General features: G+C 41.1%; 1 protein-coding gene across 1 annotated transcript in view; it reads left to right on the top strand.

The window, feature by feature from the left end:
- The window catches only part of GALNT18 (polypeptide N-acetylgalactosaminyltransferase 18), a 460,133-nt gene that overhangs the window by 301,947 nt on the left and 142,324 nt on the right, over positions 1 to 15,862 (top strand). Inside the window, exons 4-6 of the mRNA XM_036763883.1 lie at positions 3,430 to 3,613; positions 8,412 to 8,609; positions 14,972 to 15,086. Of these exons, the coding sequence (XP_036619778.1) occupies positions 3,430 to 3,613; positions 8,412 to 8,609; positions 14,972 to 15,086 (497 nt within the window). The remainder of the gene's footprint in view (positions 1 to 3,429; positions 3,614 to 8,411; positions 8,610 to 14,971; positions 15,087 to 15,862) is intronic.

Here is a 15,862-nt window from a genome sequence, read left to right as displayed (position 1 = left end):
TTATGCTGGAGGAAGACTATGTCTGTGCCTTTAGAGGCTTCCTCTGGAAGATGTGTGATTTGGAGGTGACTCTGCCCAGGCTGTTCTGATGAACTGTGGTTTGGGAAAGAGTGTGGTGTGTGGTCTCCTGAGAGACAAATGGGATTTTATCAGCATCTCTTCATTTGAGTCAGGAAATCAGAAGCCTTGAAATTGGTTGAAACAGTCAGCAAGGCAGAGATTTCTGCCTAGCATAATGGGACTTCAGAAGCAGCCAAGCCGAATCCTGTAATGCAGAATGTGAAGTAATAGGTAGAATCTACCAGCAGGCAGATTTGGGTTCAGAATAAAGGACATGTTGGAAACAATTAGCTGTCAAAAAAGCTTAGGATTAAATGCAAAGGACGTTAGAAGCCAACCCCCTCATTTTACAGAAGAAGAAACTGAGGTGCAGAGAAGTTAACTGATCTGTTCAAGGTCACACCAATAATATGAAGTGAGATTTGAATGGAGATCCTCTGATTCCAGTGGTAGTGTTCTTTCCATCGTACCGAAGTGATCTCTAGAAGAAAGGGGATGACCTCAACATAGTGAGTTCATCTCAGTGGAGGCGCCCAAGCAGTGACTGTACTCTACATCCCAATCTAACTGGATGAATAGCTGTTCTCTTTGCTCAGCATGCCATCTCCCCCTACCAGGCATTTGCCAATTCCATCTCCAATGTCCCTCTTCAGTTCCACCTTTTATATTCCTTCTCTTTCAAGACTCAGTTCTAGTGTCACCTCCTCTATATAGCTCTCTTGGGTCATCTCAGCTGAACGTTTTCTCTCGCTCCTAAAGTATTCCTATAGCACGTTGTTTAGATTTCTCCCTTTCCCTCATCATTCTCTGCTTTGCATCATATTTAACTGTGGATGTGGCACATCCCTCTTGGACCACCCCTTACAATACTCAGTAGAATCTGAGTGCCTTAAAGGCACAAACTGTGTTTTTATTTCATTTCTCCAATGCCTTATGCATATATGATCATATGCAGGATTTCTGAATTCATCAGCATGGGGTCTCCCAGCTTGGAAACTCCCTTCACCATCACAGGGTTAGTAGATAAGTCCTAGAGAATTATCCAAGGCACAGAGGGGTTAAGTGATTTGCCCAATCTAGTAAGTGACAGAGGTGAGATCTGAACCAACATCTCCCAGATTTTAAGTGCAGCACTCTACAAACTAAGCCACACTGCTTGCTGCCTTTCATAAAGTATGTACATATTTTAATTAATTTAGGAGATATATATTTCTTTTTTGGGCAGTTAGGTGGTGCTGTGGATAGAGATCTGGGCCTGGAGTCAGAAAGACTCATCTTCATGAGTTCAAAGCTGGCTTTAGACACTTACTAGCTGTGTGACCCCAGGCAAGTCACTTAACCCTGTTTGCCTCAGTTCCTCATCTGTAAAATGAGTTGAAGGAAAAGGCAAACATGTCAGTACCTTTGCCAAGAAAACCACAAACAAGATCATGAAGAGTCAGATACTACTAAAAGACAGCTGAACAACAAAGATATGTATTTTAATTCAACTATCTAATATCTTTTAATTAAAGGGTGTTGTAGCAAAGGACTTTATAGACTAATGTCTTAGATAGGTTGGGCTGGATCTTCTCTGAGGTCCTTTTACCTCTAGTATGTCCTGATTCTGACATTTCTTTAGCAATATAGACACTACCAGCAGTGAAGACATTAAATCGAGGTCTAGCAAAGCTACCCCCCAAATTAAAGTCTCAACCCCAACTTCCTTCAGATGGGTAGAGATTTTTACCCACTATCAATCAGATAGATGCTGGAAGCTGTTTGCTTTTTTCTAGGAATGGGGAAGGGTTTGGTCTGGTCGACCTATACTCTGGTGTCTAGGTAATATTGTGTTATATGTGAGAAGAGACTGGCTAGAGTCAGAGAGTCGATCTGTGGTTGAAAAGCAGAAGGTGGCACCCTGGGGAGTAAAGTAGACCATGTGGGGATTGAACTTCAAGCCTATGTTTGGTAAATATCCTTCTCTACTCCATGTCAACTGAGCTAACTAGCCCAAAGGCCCTGGCCACATGGACTCATCATCCCTACTCACTTTCTGGGTGGGTCAGCCCATGCCTTGGGACCATTTCTTGTAGGCACAACCCTTTTCTCTCTTATTCTTTGTCCATATCTCTTGTGGGCCTTGTCCTCCAAACCCAATATCTTTTACAAAAGCAAACATGCAAATAAAAACCTTTTGAAGTGATAAAAACATTAGCAATTTTCCTTTTTAAGACCTCTCATTGAAACTTCCTTATGCACTTCCATTGGACATTTCATGTGACATTGTGTATTGTGCTGGGGCTTATTCTACTTCTAGACTGTAAGACACAAGAATACAGGTACTGATTTATCTATCTATCTATATATCTCAGTACCCAGAATAATACTGTACACAGAGTAGTAACTTGGTCAGTGTTTGTTGGTTGGTTGAATCAATGTATGAAAGAATGAATGATAAAATAGGTCCAGAACTATTCATGTGGTCACTGTCTATAAGGGTGAAAAGTATCTGGCTATGTTGGTATGGTAATAACTCATTTATGTCAGGTTTTAGGGTGTTAGGATAAATTTTTTCTATGCTTCATAATCAAGCCAACCCATGATAAATCATGAGAAACTGACAATTTCAGTTGTTCATGTATCCCCCTTCTCACACCCAATTTCCAGTTTTCCTTTATGCACTGCTCTTTGAGGGTATGGACTATCTTGTTTGTATTCCCAGATATTAGCACAATGTCTAGCACATAGTGCTTCATAAATGCTTTATTTTTCTCTCTTACTTCGGTGTTCATCTGTTTTCCCTCATCCTCCTGCACAGTCGTGATGGGCAAGGAACACAAAATCCTTTTTTCATGTAATGAAGCACATGAGGCTGGAGAGGCTGCTGTACTCAGAAGCACCTGAGCAGGGACTCTACCACCACCATCCCCTAAAAAGGGGGAATGCCTTTCAATACCATCCATCCACTTCTTAAGTCTTTGGCCCCAGGTTTCCCTCACATGTCTCTTTGATTGGGCCCAAAATGAGATCTTAATTTTGTTAGGTTATCAGAGTGGGTCTTCATTAAAGCAATTTGGATTTTTAAAAACAAATCATCAGAGGATTGGAGCTTGAGCGGTAGACAGAAGGGGATAAATTGTTCCAGCCAACTGACCTCTTTGGGGCAGTTACCCAGGGATACCCACCGCTAGTTACTTATTTATCAGCTTAGTTCTCATCTATGAAATGTGTAGGAGCATATACACGATCATGGCTGAAGAGTTTGTTTCATGTTTTCTGTGCCTATTCTGCTGTCAGGGATTTTTTGCGTTCAGTTGGAGATTTGGGGGAACTCTTCCACTTTACCACTTCCCCTTTCTGACATCCCATTCATTTCTTTCGCAACAGAAGAACTCAAGGAAAAGCTGAAAGACTACGTGGACAAGGTGAATGCTCACAAGCCTGGCTTCATTAAGGTTGTCCGTCACAACAAGCAAGAAGGGCTGATCCGTTCCCGTGTGAGTGGCTGGCGAGCAGCCACAGCCCCAGTGGTGGCTCTCTTTGATGCCCATGTGGAGTTCAATGTTGGCTGGTAGGTGCCGAGACTTCTGTCACCTCTACGGGGCTTTCTGTGAAAGGATTTTGGAGGCACCATTGGATTGAATTCTGGTCTGCTCCAACATTTTCCTCCCATGTTGGGGAACATGAGCTGGAGCTAAGCCAGCAAAGTGGTTAAGTAGTGATGGCATGATTGCTCACGGACGATGTGAATTCCTAGTTGTGCGGAGATCTTCTGCTGGCAGAGAAAGGACTCCATTTGCTGGGGTGGGTGAAGCACCTAGGTTTATCAGGTTGTGAGCTATGCCTTTGTACAAACATTTCTAATAAACATTGGATCTCCTGAATTTGGGGTTTCTTACTATATCCACATTGCATCAAATGGAAAGTTAATATTAATAGGAGGCAGAGTGATGCAGTGGAAAGAGGACTGCATTCTGGACTCAGGTTCAAATCTCATTTCTGCAACTTACCACCTGTGGAGTAAGACCATGGGCAAATAACTTCACTTCTGGGCCTCAGTTTCCTAACCTGTAAAATGAGGGTATTGGATGAATGCACAAGGCTTCTAAGGTCCCTTTCAACTATAAATCTACAAACCTATAATCTTAGGAAAATGATGATGTTCCTAGCATGCTAGATTAGGAAATTAGGAATTAGGAAAACCTGGGTTCAAATCCTGCCACAGCTACTTAGTAGCCATGTGACTTTGGACAAAGTTACTTCAACTCTCTGAGTTTCAGTTTCCCCATGTATAAAACTAAAACAATCATGCCCATTGTACTTGTCTCACAGGGCTGCAATTAAGTTTAAGATATCTATTTCTATATATGTATACGTAATTTTATAAACCTTAAGGTACCATATAAATGTCAACTATTATTACCAGTATTATAAATATTACAGCAGTTCACAATTATAAGGGCATTTATATAGCACCTACTATGTGCCAAGCACTGCACTGAGCACTTTTTTCATTGTAACAAATACCACAACAATTCTAGGAGGTAAGTATTATCAGTATTTTCATTTTATAGACTGAAACAGACAGAGATTAAGTGACTTGCCCAGGGTCATGCAGTTAGGAAATGTCTGAGGCTGGGTTTGAACTCAGGTCTTCCTGACTCTAGGCCCAGTGTTCTATCCTCTGTACCACCAGCTGCCTCTTGGAAATGCCAAGCAGGGGCTTCACTTATGAAGTGGGTAATGAAAATTATCCCCATTTTGTGAATGAGTAAACTGAGACTTAGAAAGAGGGAATGACTTATCCAAGACCACATAGTTAAGTCATTAGCGAAACCTAAACTTGAACCCACTTTTTCTGATTTCCCATTCTGTGTTCTTTCCATTAGACCACTCAAGAAACAGGAAGAAACAACAAGCAGAGTAGGTCCCTTCTGTGTTATAGACTAGACCTGGGCTTGTTTTCCCATAACTCAAGGAAAATTAAGATTGCAGCTAACAGTTTTTTATGATTAAAGTTCCTGCTTGGCATTTCCAGCCATTTACAAACCATTTTCATTGAATTTATGGTTGGGATAGGAGAGGGAATTGGATTATTTAAAGCTGATTTGAATAAACAATTATGCAGGAAATCTAACGCTAATGAGCAGAGGCCCTCTCCAGAAATACATTAATCATTATGAGTCAACAGGTATCTTGAAAGCTGCCATCGAGGGGCCCCAAAATCTTAATCCTCTTTAGGGCTGTTTACTATTCTTCCTGACCTATGCCTTGAGGGTTGAAGGAGCCAGAGATGATAAGTAAAATAAGAGAGGGAGAGAGAGAGAGGGAGAGAGAGAGAGAGAGAGAGAGAGAGAGAGAGAGAGAGAGAGAGAGGGAGGGAGAGAGGGTGAGAAGGAGAGAGGGAGGGAGAAAGAGAGAGAGAGAGAGAGAGAGAGAGAGAGAGAGAGAGAGAGAGAGTGAGAGAGAGAGGAGGAGGAGGAGGAGGAGGAGGAGGAGGAGGAGGAGGAGAAGAAGAAGAAGAAGAAGAAGAAGAAGAAGAAGAAGAAGAAGAAGAAGAGACAGAGACAGATAGATAGAGAGACAGAGAAACAAAGAAACACAGAGAGAGAAGCCTGGAGAAGAAAAGACATAGACAGATTATTGTCTTTAAATATCTGAAGGGATATGGAAGAGAGGGGTTAAACTTCTGTTGAGATCCAAAAAGGCAGAGCAAGGACCAAGTGGGAGTGATACTGTATAAGCTGAAAATCAACTGGATTTGAATCTCAACTCTGTCACTTGGCGTATGTGTTGTTTTGGCCAAGTCATTTCTTCTCTCTCTGTGCTTCAGTTTTCATATCTGCAAAATTAAGGAGATCAGACTATCAGACCTGTGATTTTCCTTCCAGCTCTAAATCTATAGCCCTACAATCCTATAAAATCCAGGGAAATATACTTTGGTTCAGTATAAGGAGGAGTTTCTTGGTATTGCTGGGTCCAAAAGTATGCATGGTTTCCAAACTTTTGGGGCATGGTTCCAAATTGCTTCCCAGAATGGTTGAACCAATTGACAGCTCCACCAGTGCCTGTTAGTGTGCCTGCTTTCCCTCAGTCTCTCCAACATTTTCCATTTACATTTTTTGTCATCTTTGCCAATCTAATGAGTGTGAAGTGGAATCTCAGAGTCGCTTTAATTTGCATTTCTCTAATCATTAGTGAATTGGAGCATTTTTAGAAAAGTATAGTTGTTGTCAGATTGGATTTCTAAGGAGGAACTTCTTAACAATAAGAGCTCTTCAAAAATGAAATGGATTGCCTTAGAAGGTGGTATTTTTCTATCACTGAAGGTATTCAATGAGAAATTTGGATGATTAGTTGCCAAGGAGGTAGCAGAGGCAGCAGAGGAGATTCATAAGCAGCTATGAGTGGGAATAGATGATTTCTGTCCTCCTTTCTAGCTCTAAGATTTGGTGATTCTATGAATACTACACAGTGACAAATAACAAAAAGAAATTTCTCTGGGTCTTCCACCAGGATGACAATACACAGTCGCACTTGAATTAAGTGTTTCTTTCTCTTTCTTCACTGGGGCAGACAGATGGCACAGTGGATAGAGTATGGGGCCTGGAGTCAGGAAGACTCATCTTCCTGAGTTCAAATCTGACCTCAGACACTTACTAGCTATGTGACCCTGTGCGAGTCGCTTAATCTGGTTTGCCTCAGTTTCCTCATCTGTAAAATGAGCTGGAGGAGGAAATGGCAAACTACTCCAGTATCTCTGCCAAGAAATCCCAAATGGGGGGTGCAGCAAGGTGGTGCAGTGAGTAGAGCACTGGCCTCAGACACTTGATACACTTACTAGCTGTGTGACCTTGGACAAGTCACTTAACCCCAACTGCCCTGCCTTCCCCTTTCCAAAAAATTTTAAAAAATTAAAAAAAAGAAATCCCAAATGGGTTCACAAAGAGTAAGACATGACTAAAAATGACTGAACAACAAACTTCCCTCAATAAGGTATTGTGAATTTATATAAGACCAAAACTAAAATTTAGTCATTCCCATGAAAGCTAAAGTTTTCTTTTTCCCCTTCTTGAGAACAATCATTATTCTTATTTTTATTTGGAAGAAGGTACAAAAAGATAATCAGACCTGGATTGGTTGGCTTTGGTCAGCATGAAGTAAGGATTCCAAATTATTCTAACACTCTGGCCTTGGTCCTTGCTTTAGGAAACTTTCCAAGGTGAAGGAAACTTTCACATAACTGTTAAAAATGAATTTTCATATCTTTTTCATGGATCATTAAAATACATTTTGAAATATATTAAAACATGAATGGAAATGGAGATATTGTTCTAATTTCTAAGAAAGAGAATAATTTAGAATCTACAGGAACTAGGCCAGTGGGGTCGACTTTGTTTCCTATTAAAGGGATGGTATTTAAACATATAGAAAGGGAAACAAAGGTCACTAACTGGCAACATGGTTTCATCAAGAGCTGATTATGCCAGACTAACCTCAGTCCTTTTGAAGAAGTTACCATACAGATAGATCAGGGGAATGTCATACATATGATTGCGTTGTTGTTGTGTTTGTCCTTCATTCTCAAAGAGGACCATGACATCAGGGAAATGATGACATGACTTGCAGCTGACTTTGATATGAGTGAGGAAGGGCTGTACAAGGTCACCAACCTCACTTTCTCCTCCAGAGACATCTGGGTCCAGTGGCCAGATATTCACCAGGATGACTGGAGATAGCCCAGGATGCAATGGGAGACCCTGGCCCTTTCAGTCTAAGGTCTTTTCAAGTTCTCACTTTGAGTGAGGTAACGCCCATTCAGTGAATAAGCTTCTTTAAGAAGTTAATCAAGGGATGGCCTCTCTTTTTCATACATATGATAAATATGAACATTCATGTAGAATTTGACAAAGTCTTTCATACTATACTCATGGCAAGTTGGAAAGATGTAGGCTAAATGATAAATACAGAGAGGTGGATTTGGAACTGGCTGATCCAAATAGTAATCATTAATGTAATACTGCAAAAAGGTAAACTTTAGTTCCATATGAAGCTAAATTTTCTAATGAGTTGCTTTGGGGTATGGGGGGTCTTTAAGCAGATCTTAGATGAGTATTTGTCAAGATTACTGTGGAGGAGTTGCTGCTTCAGCTGTCTTGGCCTAGATGACCTCTGAGATCATCCGACTCATAAGTCTGTAAAATTCCTTCCCCTTGCTTCCAAGGGAATCTTTAAACTTGTTTTTATCATGGTTCCTGGGTTCCATTCCACATCCCCTTTGCCAGGGTGAGGAAGAGTGTTGTTACTATAGAAACATTTCCCACTTTTCTCTGCAGCAGTAGCTATCTCTCTGCCTTCTTCCCCCCCAGGGCAGAACCTGTGCTCACCAGGATAAAAGAAAACCGGAAGCGGATCATTTCTCCGTCCTTCGACAATATCAAATATGACAATTTTGAGATTGAGGAGTATCCCCTGGCTGCACAAGGCTTTGACTGGGAGCTGTGGTGTCGCTATTTAAATCCTCCCAAGTCCTGGTGGAAGTTGGAGAATTCAACTGCTCCAATAAGGTATGTGCTGGTGCTGACTGCTCTCTCACCCTTCTGATGTACAAGCAGGTTATCTGTTTCCATCCACTCCTGGAGGCCATTTGGACTCTGGCCCAAACCTATCCCCTCCCACTGGCTAATCGGCTCTCTCCCATCAATTCCCATCTCAGCTAGTTCCAGAAAGGAAATATAACAGTGTTGGACTAGGACATGGGGGCTTTCCCCAGATGAAAGCAATTTCAGTAACAGAAAATGGGACTTCCAACTACCTTTCAAGGCCCCAATTCATCTCTGCCGTTACTATCTTTTGTGTTATCAACTGGAAAACAATATATTGGATTGGGTAGATTTAGCTTCTTATGAGTCAAAACCCATAAAAAATTAAGCCCTACAAGACAGTTACTATGTTCTTCGTTAATAGGAGTCATGTTATCATCACCATGCTAAGCTGTGGTCTGATAGCTTAACAGCGTATTTTTTGAAAATGTTGCAATCAGCAGCTCCTAAGAAGAGGCATATTGGAAGAGGTCCTGGACTCCTTGTCACTGACACTTCATGAGTGGCATTGGGCGAGTCAATTCCCCTTTGGAATCCTCAATTTTTCATCTAGAAAGTGAGAATAATAATGTTTATGCTACCTCTTGTAGTATTGGTGTGAGGAGCCAATAGTTTAAAGTACATAAAGTTTTTTGAAACATAAAATTCTACATTATTATTCGATTTGATTCATCAAACATTTATTAGATATGTGCAACAATGAGCAGGAGATAGTGCACCAGGCCTGGGGTCTGGTCCAATTCCAGCCTCAGACATTCACTAGCTGTGTGATCCCAAGCAAGTCACTTAATCCTGTTTGCCTCAGTTTCCTCATCTGTAAAACTGGAGAAAATGACAAACCATTTCAGTAAACCCCAAAAGGGATCACAAAGTGTCAGATACAACTGAAAAACAATTAAAATGTGCAATGACAATAAGTGACATGTATATAGTGTTATAGTGTTTTAAGGTCTTCAAAGGATTTCACACATGTTTTCTCATCTGAACATCACAACCATCCATTTTATACATGAGGAAACTGAGACTCAGAGATGTTGAGTGACTTGGCCAGGGTTACGTAGCTACTAAGCGTTTGAGATGGGATTCAAACTCAGGCCTTTCTAATTCCAGGCTCACTATTTGATCAGCTGTTATGTTCTCTCTGTCTGTCTCTGTCTATCTATGTCTGTCTCTGTTTCTGTCTGTCTCTCTATCTTTGTCCCTCTCTCTCTCTTTAACTTTAGGACACAACTTTATGGCAAAAATTCAATAGTTCCTACCCTCAAAGAGCAAACATACTATTGAAAGGACATAAAATATTCGTAGATAAGTAAACATAAAATGTATACACAGTAGACACAAATTAAGCCAAAAGGCTCTGGTTCAGTTTTCACTTCTGGCCCATGCTGGCTGTGTAACCCTGAGAGAGTCACTCAGGCAGCTTGGTGGAAGAGTAGGTAGCATTGGGCCTAGAGTCTGGAAGACCTGGGTCTCAAACTGCCCTAAGACACTTACTAGCTGTGTGACATCAGACAGGTCATTTAATTTGGTTATCTATAAAATGCAAATAATGATACTACCTATCTATCAGGGTTGTTGTGAAGATAAAATGGGAGAATATTAGGAAAGCCCAATGCAAGCCTTCGGGTGTTGTCATTATTAGCTATTATTAACCTCTTGGTGCTCTGGGCAACTCTCTAAGGCTCTGAGTTGCAGAGAGAGCACCAACCTGTCTTGGTAGAAGTTGTTTCCTAATCTGGAAGGTTCCTATAACAATGACACTACAGATCAAGTCTCTAACTCTCACATTACCTGAAATGTACTTAGCTGTGTACATGTTGTAATGCCAAAGTAGAATGGAAGCTCCTTGATGGTAGGAATAGTTTCTTTTTGTCTTTGCATTTCAAGTGTCTGGCATACTATGTGGTACGTAGTAGGTGCTTCATAAATGCTTGTGGAATGGAATTGGATTGAATTGGGTTAAGTAAGGCAACTCATTTTCTCAAGAAGGCAGCTAAGCAGCAGGAGTTGAGATGGCTGTGATGCCAGCCAAGCAGGACCGCTATGATCATTGCTCCACCCTAGGTAGACAAGATCCAAGATAGAGGAGAGCCTTTCACTCAGATATAATTAATTCTCATAGCTGATACAAACCATGGAAGCTGGCAAGGTGGAAACTAACCTAGAAAGCTTGATGATGCCTCTTTCTTTTAAAAAGATGCTTATTAATACATTTTAAAACATTGCCACTTCCCTGTTACCCATCCCCCCCATTCAATTTATCCATCCCTTATAACAAAGAGTTTCAGTTGTTTAGTTGTTTTTCAGTAGTGTCTGCCTCTTCATGACCTCATTTGGGATTTTTGTGGCAAAGATACTGGAGTGGTTTGCCGTTTCCAACTCCAATCTATTTTACAGACAAGGAAAATGAGGCAAACAGGGTTAAGTGACTTTACCAGGGTCACATAGCTAGTAAGTGTCTGAGGCCAGATTTGAACTCAGGAAGAGGAATCTTCCTGACTTCAGGCCTGGCACTCCATCCACTGCACCACCTAGCTGCCCAAAGCAACAATAAAGAGGTATGGTTAAGCAAAATAGATCAGCACATTGTCCATATATAAAAATCTAGACCTCTTTTTGCACTTGTAGTTCAAGACATCTTGTTAGACAAAAGGTATTGCTAAACAGGTCTCTGGAATCATCAGTATTCCAAAGACTTGCATTGCTGTTTTCTTCCACATCATTGTGGTCCTCATGGACACTCCCTACCTACTTCTTCTGCTTGCTTAGCTCTGCATCACTTAATTCAAGACTTCTTGAGCTTTTCTGAATTGTTCTTATTTGTTATTTTTATGGCACAGTAATATTCCATTGCATTCATATGCCATAATTTGTCCAGCCATTCCCCAAATCAATGCTGCCACCTTTTTTTCCTGAGAAATCTTCCAGCAGCATGTCCCCTGGGCCAGGTGATGCCCAATAATTGCATGAATTTCAGGAACATTGGTATGTGAGTGACTAATACTTTCTGCTCCTCTTCTTTTTTCCCCTTTTCCTATCAAACCCCCTATTCATAGGTTGATACAACATCAGGCAAGAGCTAGAAATGCATAGCACTCTCCAGTAGAATGATTTGGAATCATTTTAGCAAGCTTGCGCTCTTTCAAAGGCAGAAATCTTCATTTTTTCCCGGCTGGATCATCCTACTACAGAGAAATACTGGGTGTTTCTGCCAGCCCTTTGCTAACATCCTGCCCTCTTTAATTAACACCCATTGTGTCCAGGGTTTCCTACATGAGCACAATGACAAAGAGGACATTTTTGTTTATTGTGTGTTTGTAGGAAATTTCTAAAAGACAAGTATGGAGCAAGTATGGGTTCTGCAATATGCTTTGGGGAGGGACATGATTTGTTTTGCTGTCATATCCTCTTGGGACTCTCTTGCCTCAGAGGAGGGCATCATTAATGATTCTTTTCCCGGGGGTACACTTCACCTATGATTATTGCTGGCTTGTCACAATTATCAACATAATTAAGTGGGAGAATGTGGTAAGATACTTGGATGCCACTATTTACTCTCTCATTTATTCAGACAGCTCCCTCTGTGTATGAAGCCTATTGCCCAGCAAGGCCTTTAAACCCAATAAGTAACCTCCTCAAGGTAGGTGAGAGGAGGCTGTTCTTCCCTCTAATAATTCTTGCTTTATGAAGTGGGGTGGGGAGGGAGAGGAACCTGCAGACAAGAGTCTACTGAGGCAGCAGATCAATGGCCACTGTTCTCAAAACTGAGCCCTTCCGACAATCAGTCAATAAGCATTTATTAAATGTTTACTATGTGCCAGACACTATGCTAAGTGCTCAGGATGCAAATAAAAGAAAAATCAGTCCCTGCCTTCAAAGGATTTACAATCTAATGAATCAAGCAAGTCATTTCAGTTTTCATTTCCATATCCTCATTATCTAGCACTGTGCCTTACATGTAAAAGATGCTTAATAAATGTTTGAATTGAATTAGAAAATTCTTTCTTACGCTGGACCAAAATTTGTTTCCTATTTCCAGCCATTGCCTGTGGTTCTGCTCCTACGCAGAACAAGTGTAATTTCTCTTCTACACATACTAGTCCTTCGGATATCTGAAGATATTGAGCAGTAGTTGTGGCATATGATTGTGACGGAGGGTTATTATTTTCCATGATTTAATTACTCTGTTTCTCTTAGTTCAGTCTTAGATTGTGTTAACTTTTAAGGTGGCCATACTGGCACTGTTGATTCATATTAAACTTGTGCTCCAAAAAAAACTCAGATCTTTTATAAGAACTAATTTTAGGACACATATTTCCAGTTCCTTTGCTTACACAGTTACATACACAGCTTGTCATTTGTTTGATGTGTGTGTTTGTGTGTGTGATGGAGGAGGGTGACAAATGTAGGATGACATTCACTCTTACTAAAGTTCATCTTTTTGCCTTCATTTCAATGTTCCAGCCTGTCAAAATGATTTTGAATCTTTATAATTTCATCTGTGGTATGAACTCTCCCTCCCAATTTTGTGTCAGCTGTGAATTTGTTAAGTATGTCATCTATGTTCACCCAAGTCACCCTTTTAAAATGTTGAACAGATCAGTACCAAGGACAGAGCCAAATAGCACTTGACTAAAGACAGCCTCCAAATGGGAGAGAGAGACATGATTCAAGAATAAGATCATAGAATGTTAGGGCTAGAAGGGCCTTAAGAGTTAATTAAATCTATCTCATTCATTTTATAGCAGAAGAAACTGATGTCCAGAGAGGAGAGGTTATTTGCCTAAGGATGTGAGTTAGTGACAGAGAGAAAACTAGGACCCAGGTCTTTCTAATTTTACTGTGCCACCTTGCTGATAATGAAAATTGTAATGTTCAACCAGTTCTTACTCTACCTCACTATACTGCCACTCAATCCACCAGGCTGTCATGGGAGAGTTTGTCAAATGCTTTTTCTGAAATAAAGATGTATCATGCCTATGGCATTTCCTGATTTGCCAACCTAATAACCTTCCCCCAAATGGAAGTGGTACATTCCTATGAAAATGCAATCTAGAAACATAACCTAAAGCTAAGCAGAAATGATGCTTACATTATTCACATCAAAGCAGAATTTAGCCTGATTTTGTATTGTCAGCATCAGGTTGGGAGTGACGCTAGAGTAGGGCAGTCTGGGAGGACTAAGACATGTTGTACAACTGGGCCAAAAGTAACAGCTGGAAAGCCATATAAGTGGGGTTATATCTGGAGCATTAGCAGAGCTGTTACTTTGAATGTTGAGGGCAAAGTCAAGGTCAATGGCCAGTTAATTTTTGAGTGCTACATTGTAGAAGGGATTTCTAGTCTAGAGTGCTAGCCTTGGAGTCAGGAAGACCTGAATTCAAATGTTCTCTCAGGAGGACTCTGTGTGACTCTGGGCAAATCCCTTAACTTCTCTCAACTTCATAAGAGTATTTGTTTAGGGGTTATGGTAAGGATCAAGATAATACCCAAAATGCTTTGCAAACCTTAAACCACCGCATAAATGCTATTCTTGTTATTACTAATACTACCACTACTACTGCTATTACCACTACAACATGATTCTTTAAGATTTACAAATTATTTGCCTTATAACAATCCATTGAGGTCAATAGTGGAACTATTATTATCCATGTTTACAGATAATGAAATTGAGGCACAAAGGTGAAATTGGTTTCTCATAGTTACAAAACTGCTAAGTGCCAGAGGTAGATTTGAACCCATGCTTCTTGGCTTCAGATCTAATGGTCTTTCTCCTAAACTAAATTGCTTCCAGAGCTTCTGAAGGCTCTTGTAACTCCAAGATGTTGATTCTATATCTCTTAGTATTAGGGAAAAATGAGGGTCATACATGAAATTCGGAGTCTTACTAGGGAGATACGGTTGATACTCAGAAGCCCAAGCCTGGCAGAAGGCATGGATAGAAAAAGATCCCAAGTGTACAAGGAGGGGCTGGGAGTTAAGAATTCTAGTCAGACAATGAAACAGTTAGGAAATGCAGCTCACATTAGGAACCATGGATCATCACAGGCCCTAGAGGAAGTTGGCAGGTTGGTACAATGTTATAGCCAGAGATCCCTAGGCAGGTACTGTCTGCCCTCTTCCTAAATACTGAGACACCTTATTTATGTTGATGAAAGACGGCCGGCAGGAGTGGGCTGCCCAGTAGATTATCTAGGGCTTGGCAGGTGTAAGCCATCACAACAGATGACCATACGTCCAGGGGGCCCTTGCAACTCTTTGATCCACAGGAATCCATGAAGGGCAACCTCTGATAACTGTTTCCATCTCTATCCTGCCTACAGGAGCCCAGCCCTCATTGGCTGCTTTATTGTGGACAGGCAATATTTCCAGGAGATCGGCTTATTGGATGAAGGAATGGAGGTCTATGGAGGAGAAAATGTGGAGCTGGGGATCAGGGTGAGTTGGTTTCTAGGGAGTAAGGACTTAAGAAAGAACATGGGGAAAATAGAGAAATGGAGCAGAACTGTCCTGTGGGCAGAAAGACTGAATGTGATAGACCATCAAAATCTCACCCAGGATTGCTGAAGCCTAGCAGGTGCAGGGGGTGTTTGTGGGCAGCTCATGCCAATGTATGGCATAATCTAATTGCCCATTCTTAATAGAAGGATGCAGTAGCAGCATCCTGCATGAAGCTGAGCAAGGAATGATCCTCCCGACACCTGGACTCATTTTAACGGAGGGAAATTGCTTTGGAGGCAGCTGGAATGAACAGGATTATTGGGGAGCTAATATATTCATAGAGAATGGTGCCTGCATAATCACCCTCATTTCCCCTGCTCTCTCAGCCCTGGTCATTTATTCACCATTTGCCAGCCTCAGTATCTCATTCCATCTCCGCTCCTAGATTAAATGTTCACCCCCAAACATAATATTGTCCTATTGGAGTGGCTGGCAGGGATTGGTGGTACAGGCAGGAGGTGCCTCCTGTTGCCTATGTAAAATGAGTAGAAATGACTGGGTTTGTATCAGGGAATTAGATTTGCGAACTCTGCTACCATCAGGCGTGAGTCAATCCTGATAAGCCAGAGTTGTGTGGTTTTTCAGTTCCTTGAGTATAAAGCTACTCTGGTCTACAGGCCAATATGCAATTCTCTATATGCATGGTGAAATATCTGAAGGTAATTCAGTGCTTGGGGCTTAAAGGTGCTATGAAAACATAGGATTCCTTTCCT

This window comes from Trichosurus vulpecula, chromosome 6, assembly GCF_011100635.1.
Source record: "Trichosurus vulpecula isolate mTriVul1 chromosome 6, mTriVul1.pri, whole genome shotgun sequence".
Classification (NCBI taxonomy): Eukaryota; Metazoa; Chordata; class Mammalia; order Diprotodontia; family Phalangeridae; genus Trichosurus; species Trichosurus vulpecula.
Note: the sequence above shows the minus strand (reverse complement) of the source record. Positions and strands in the feature narration are given on the sequence as shown.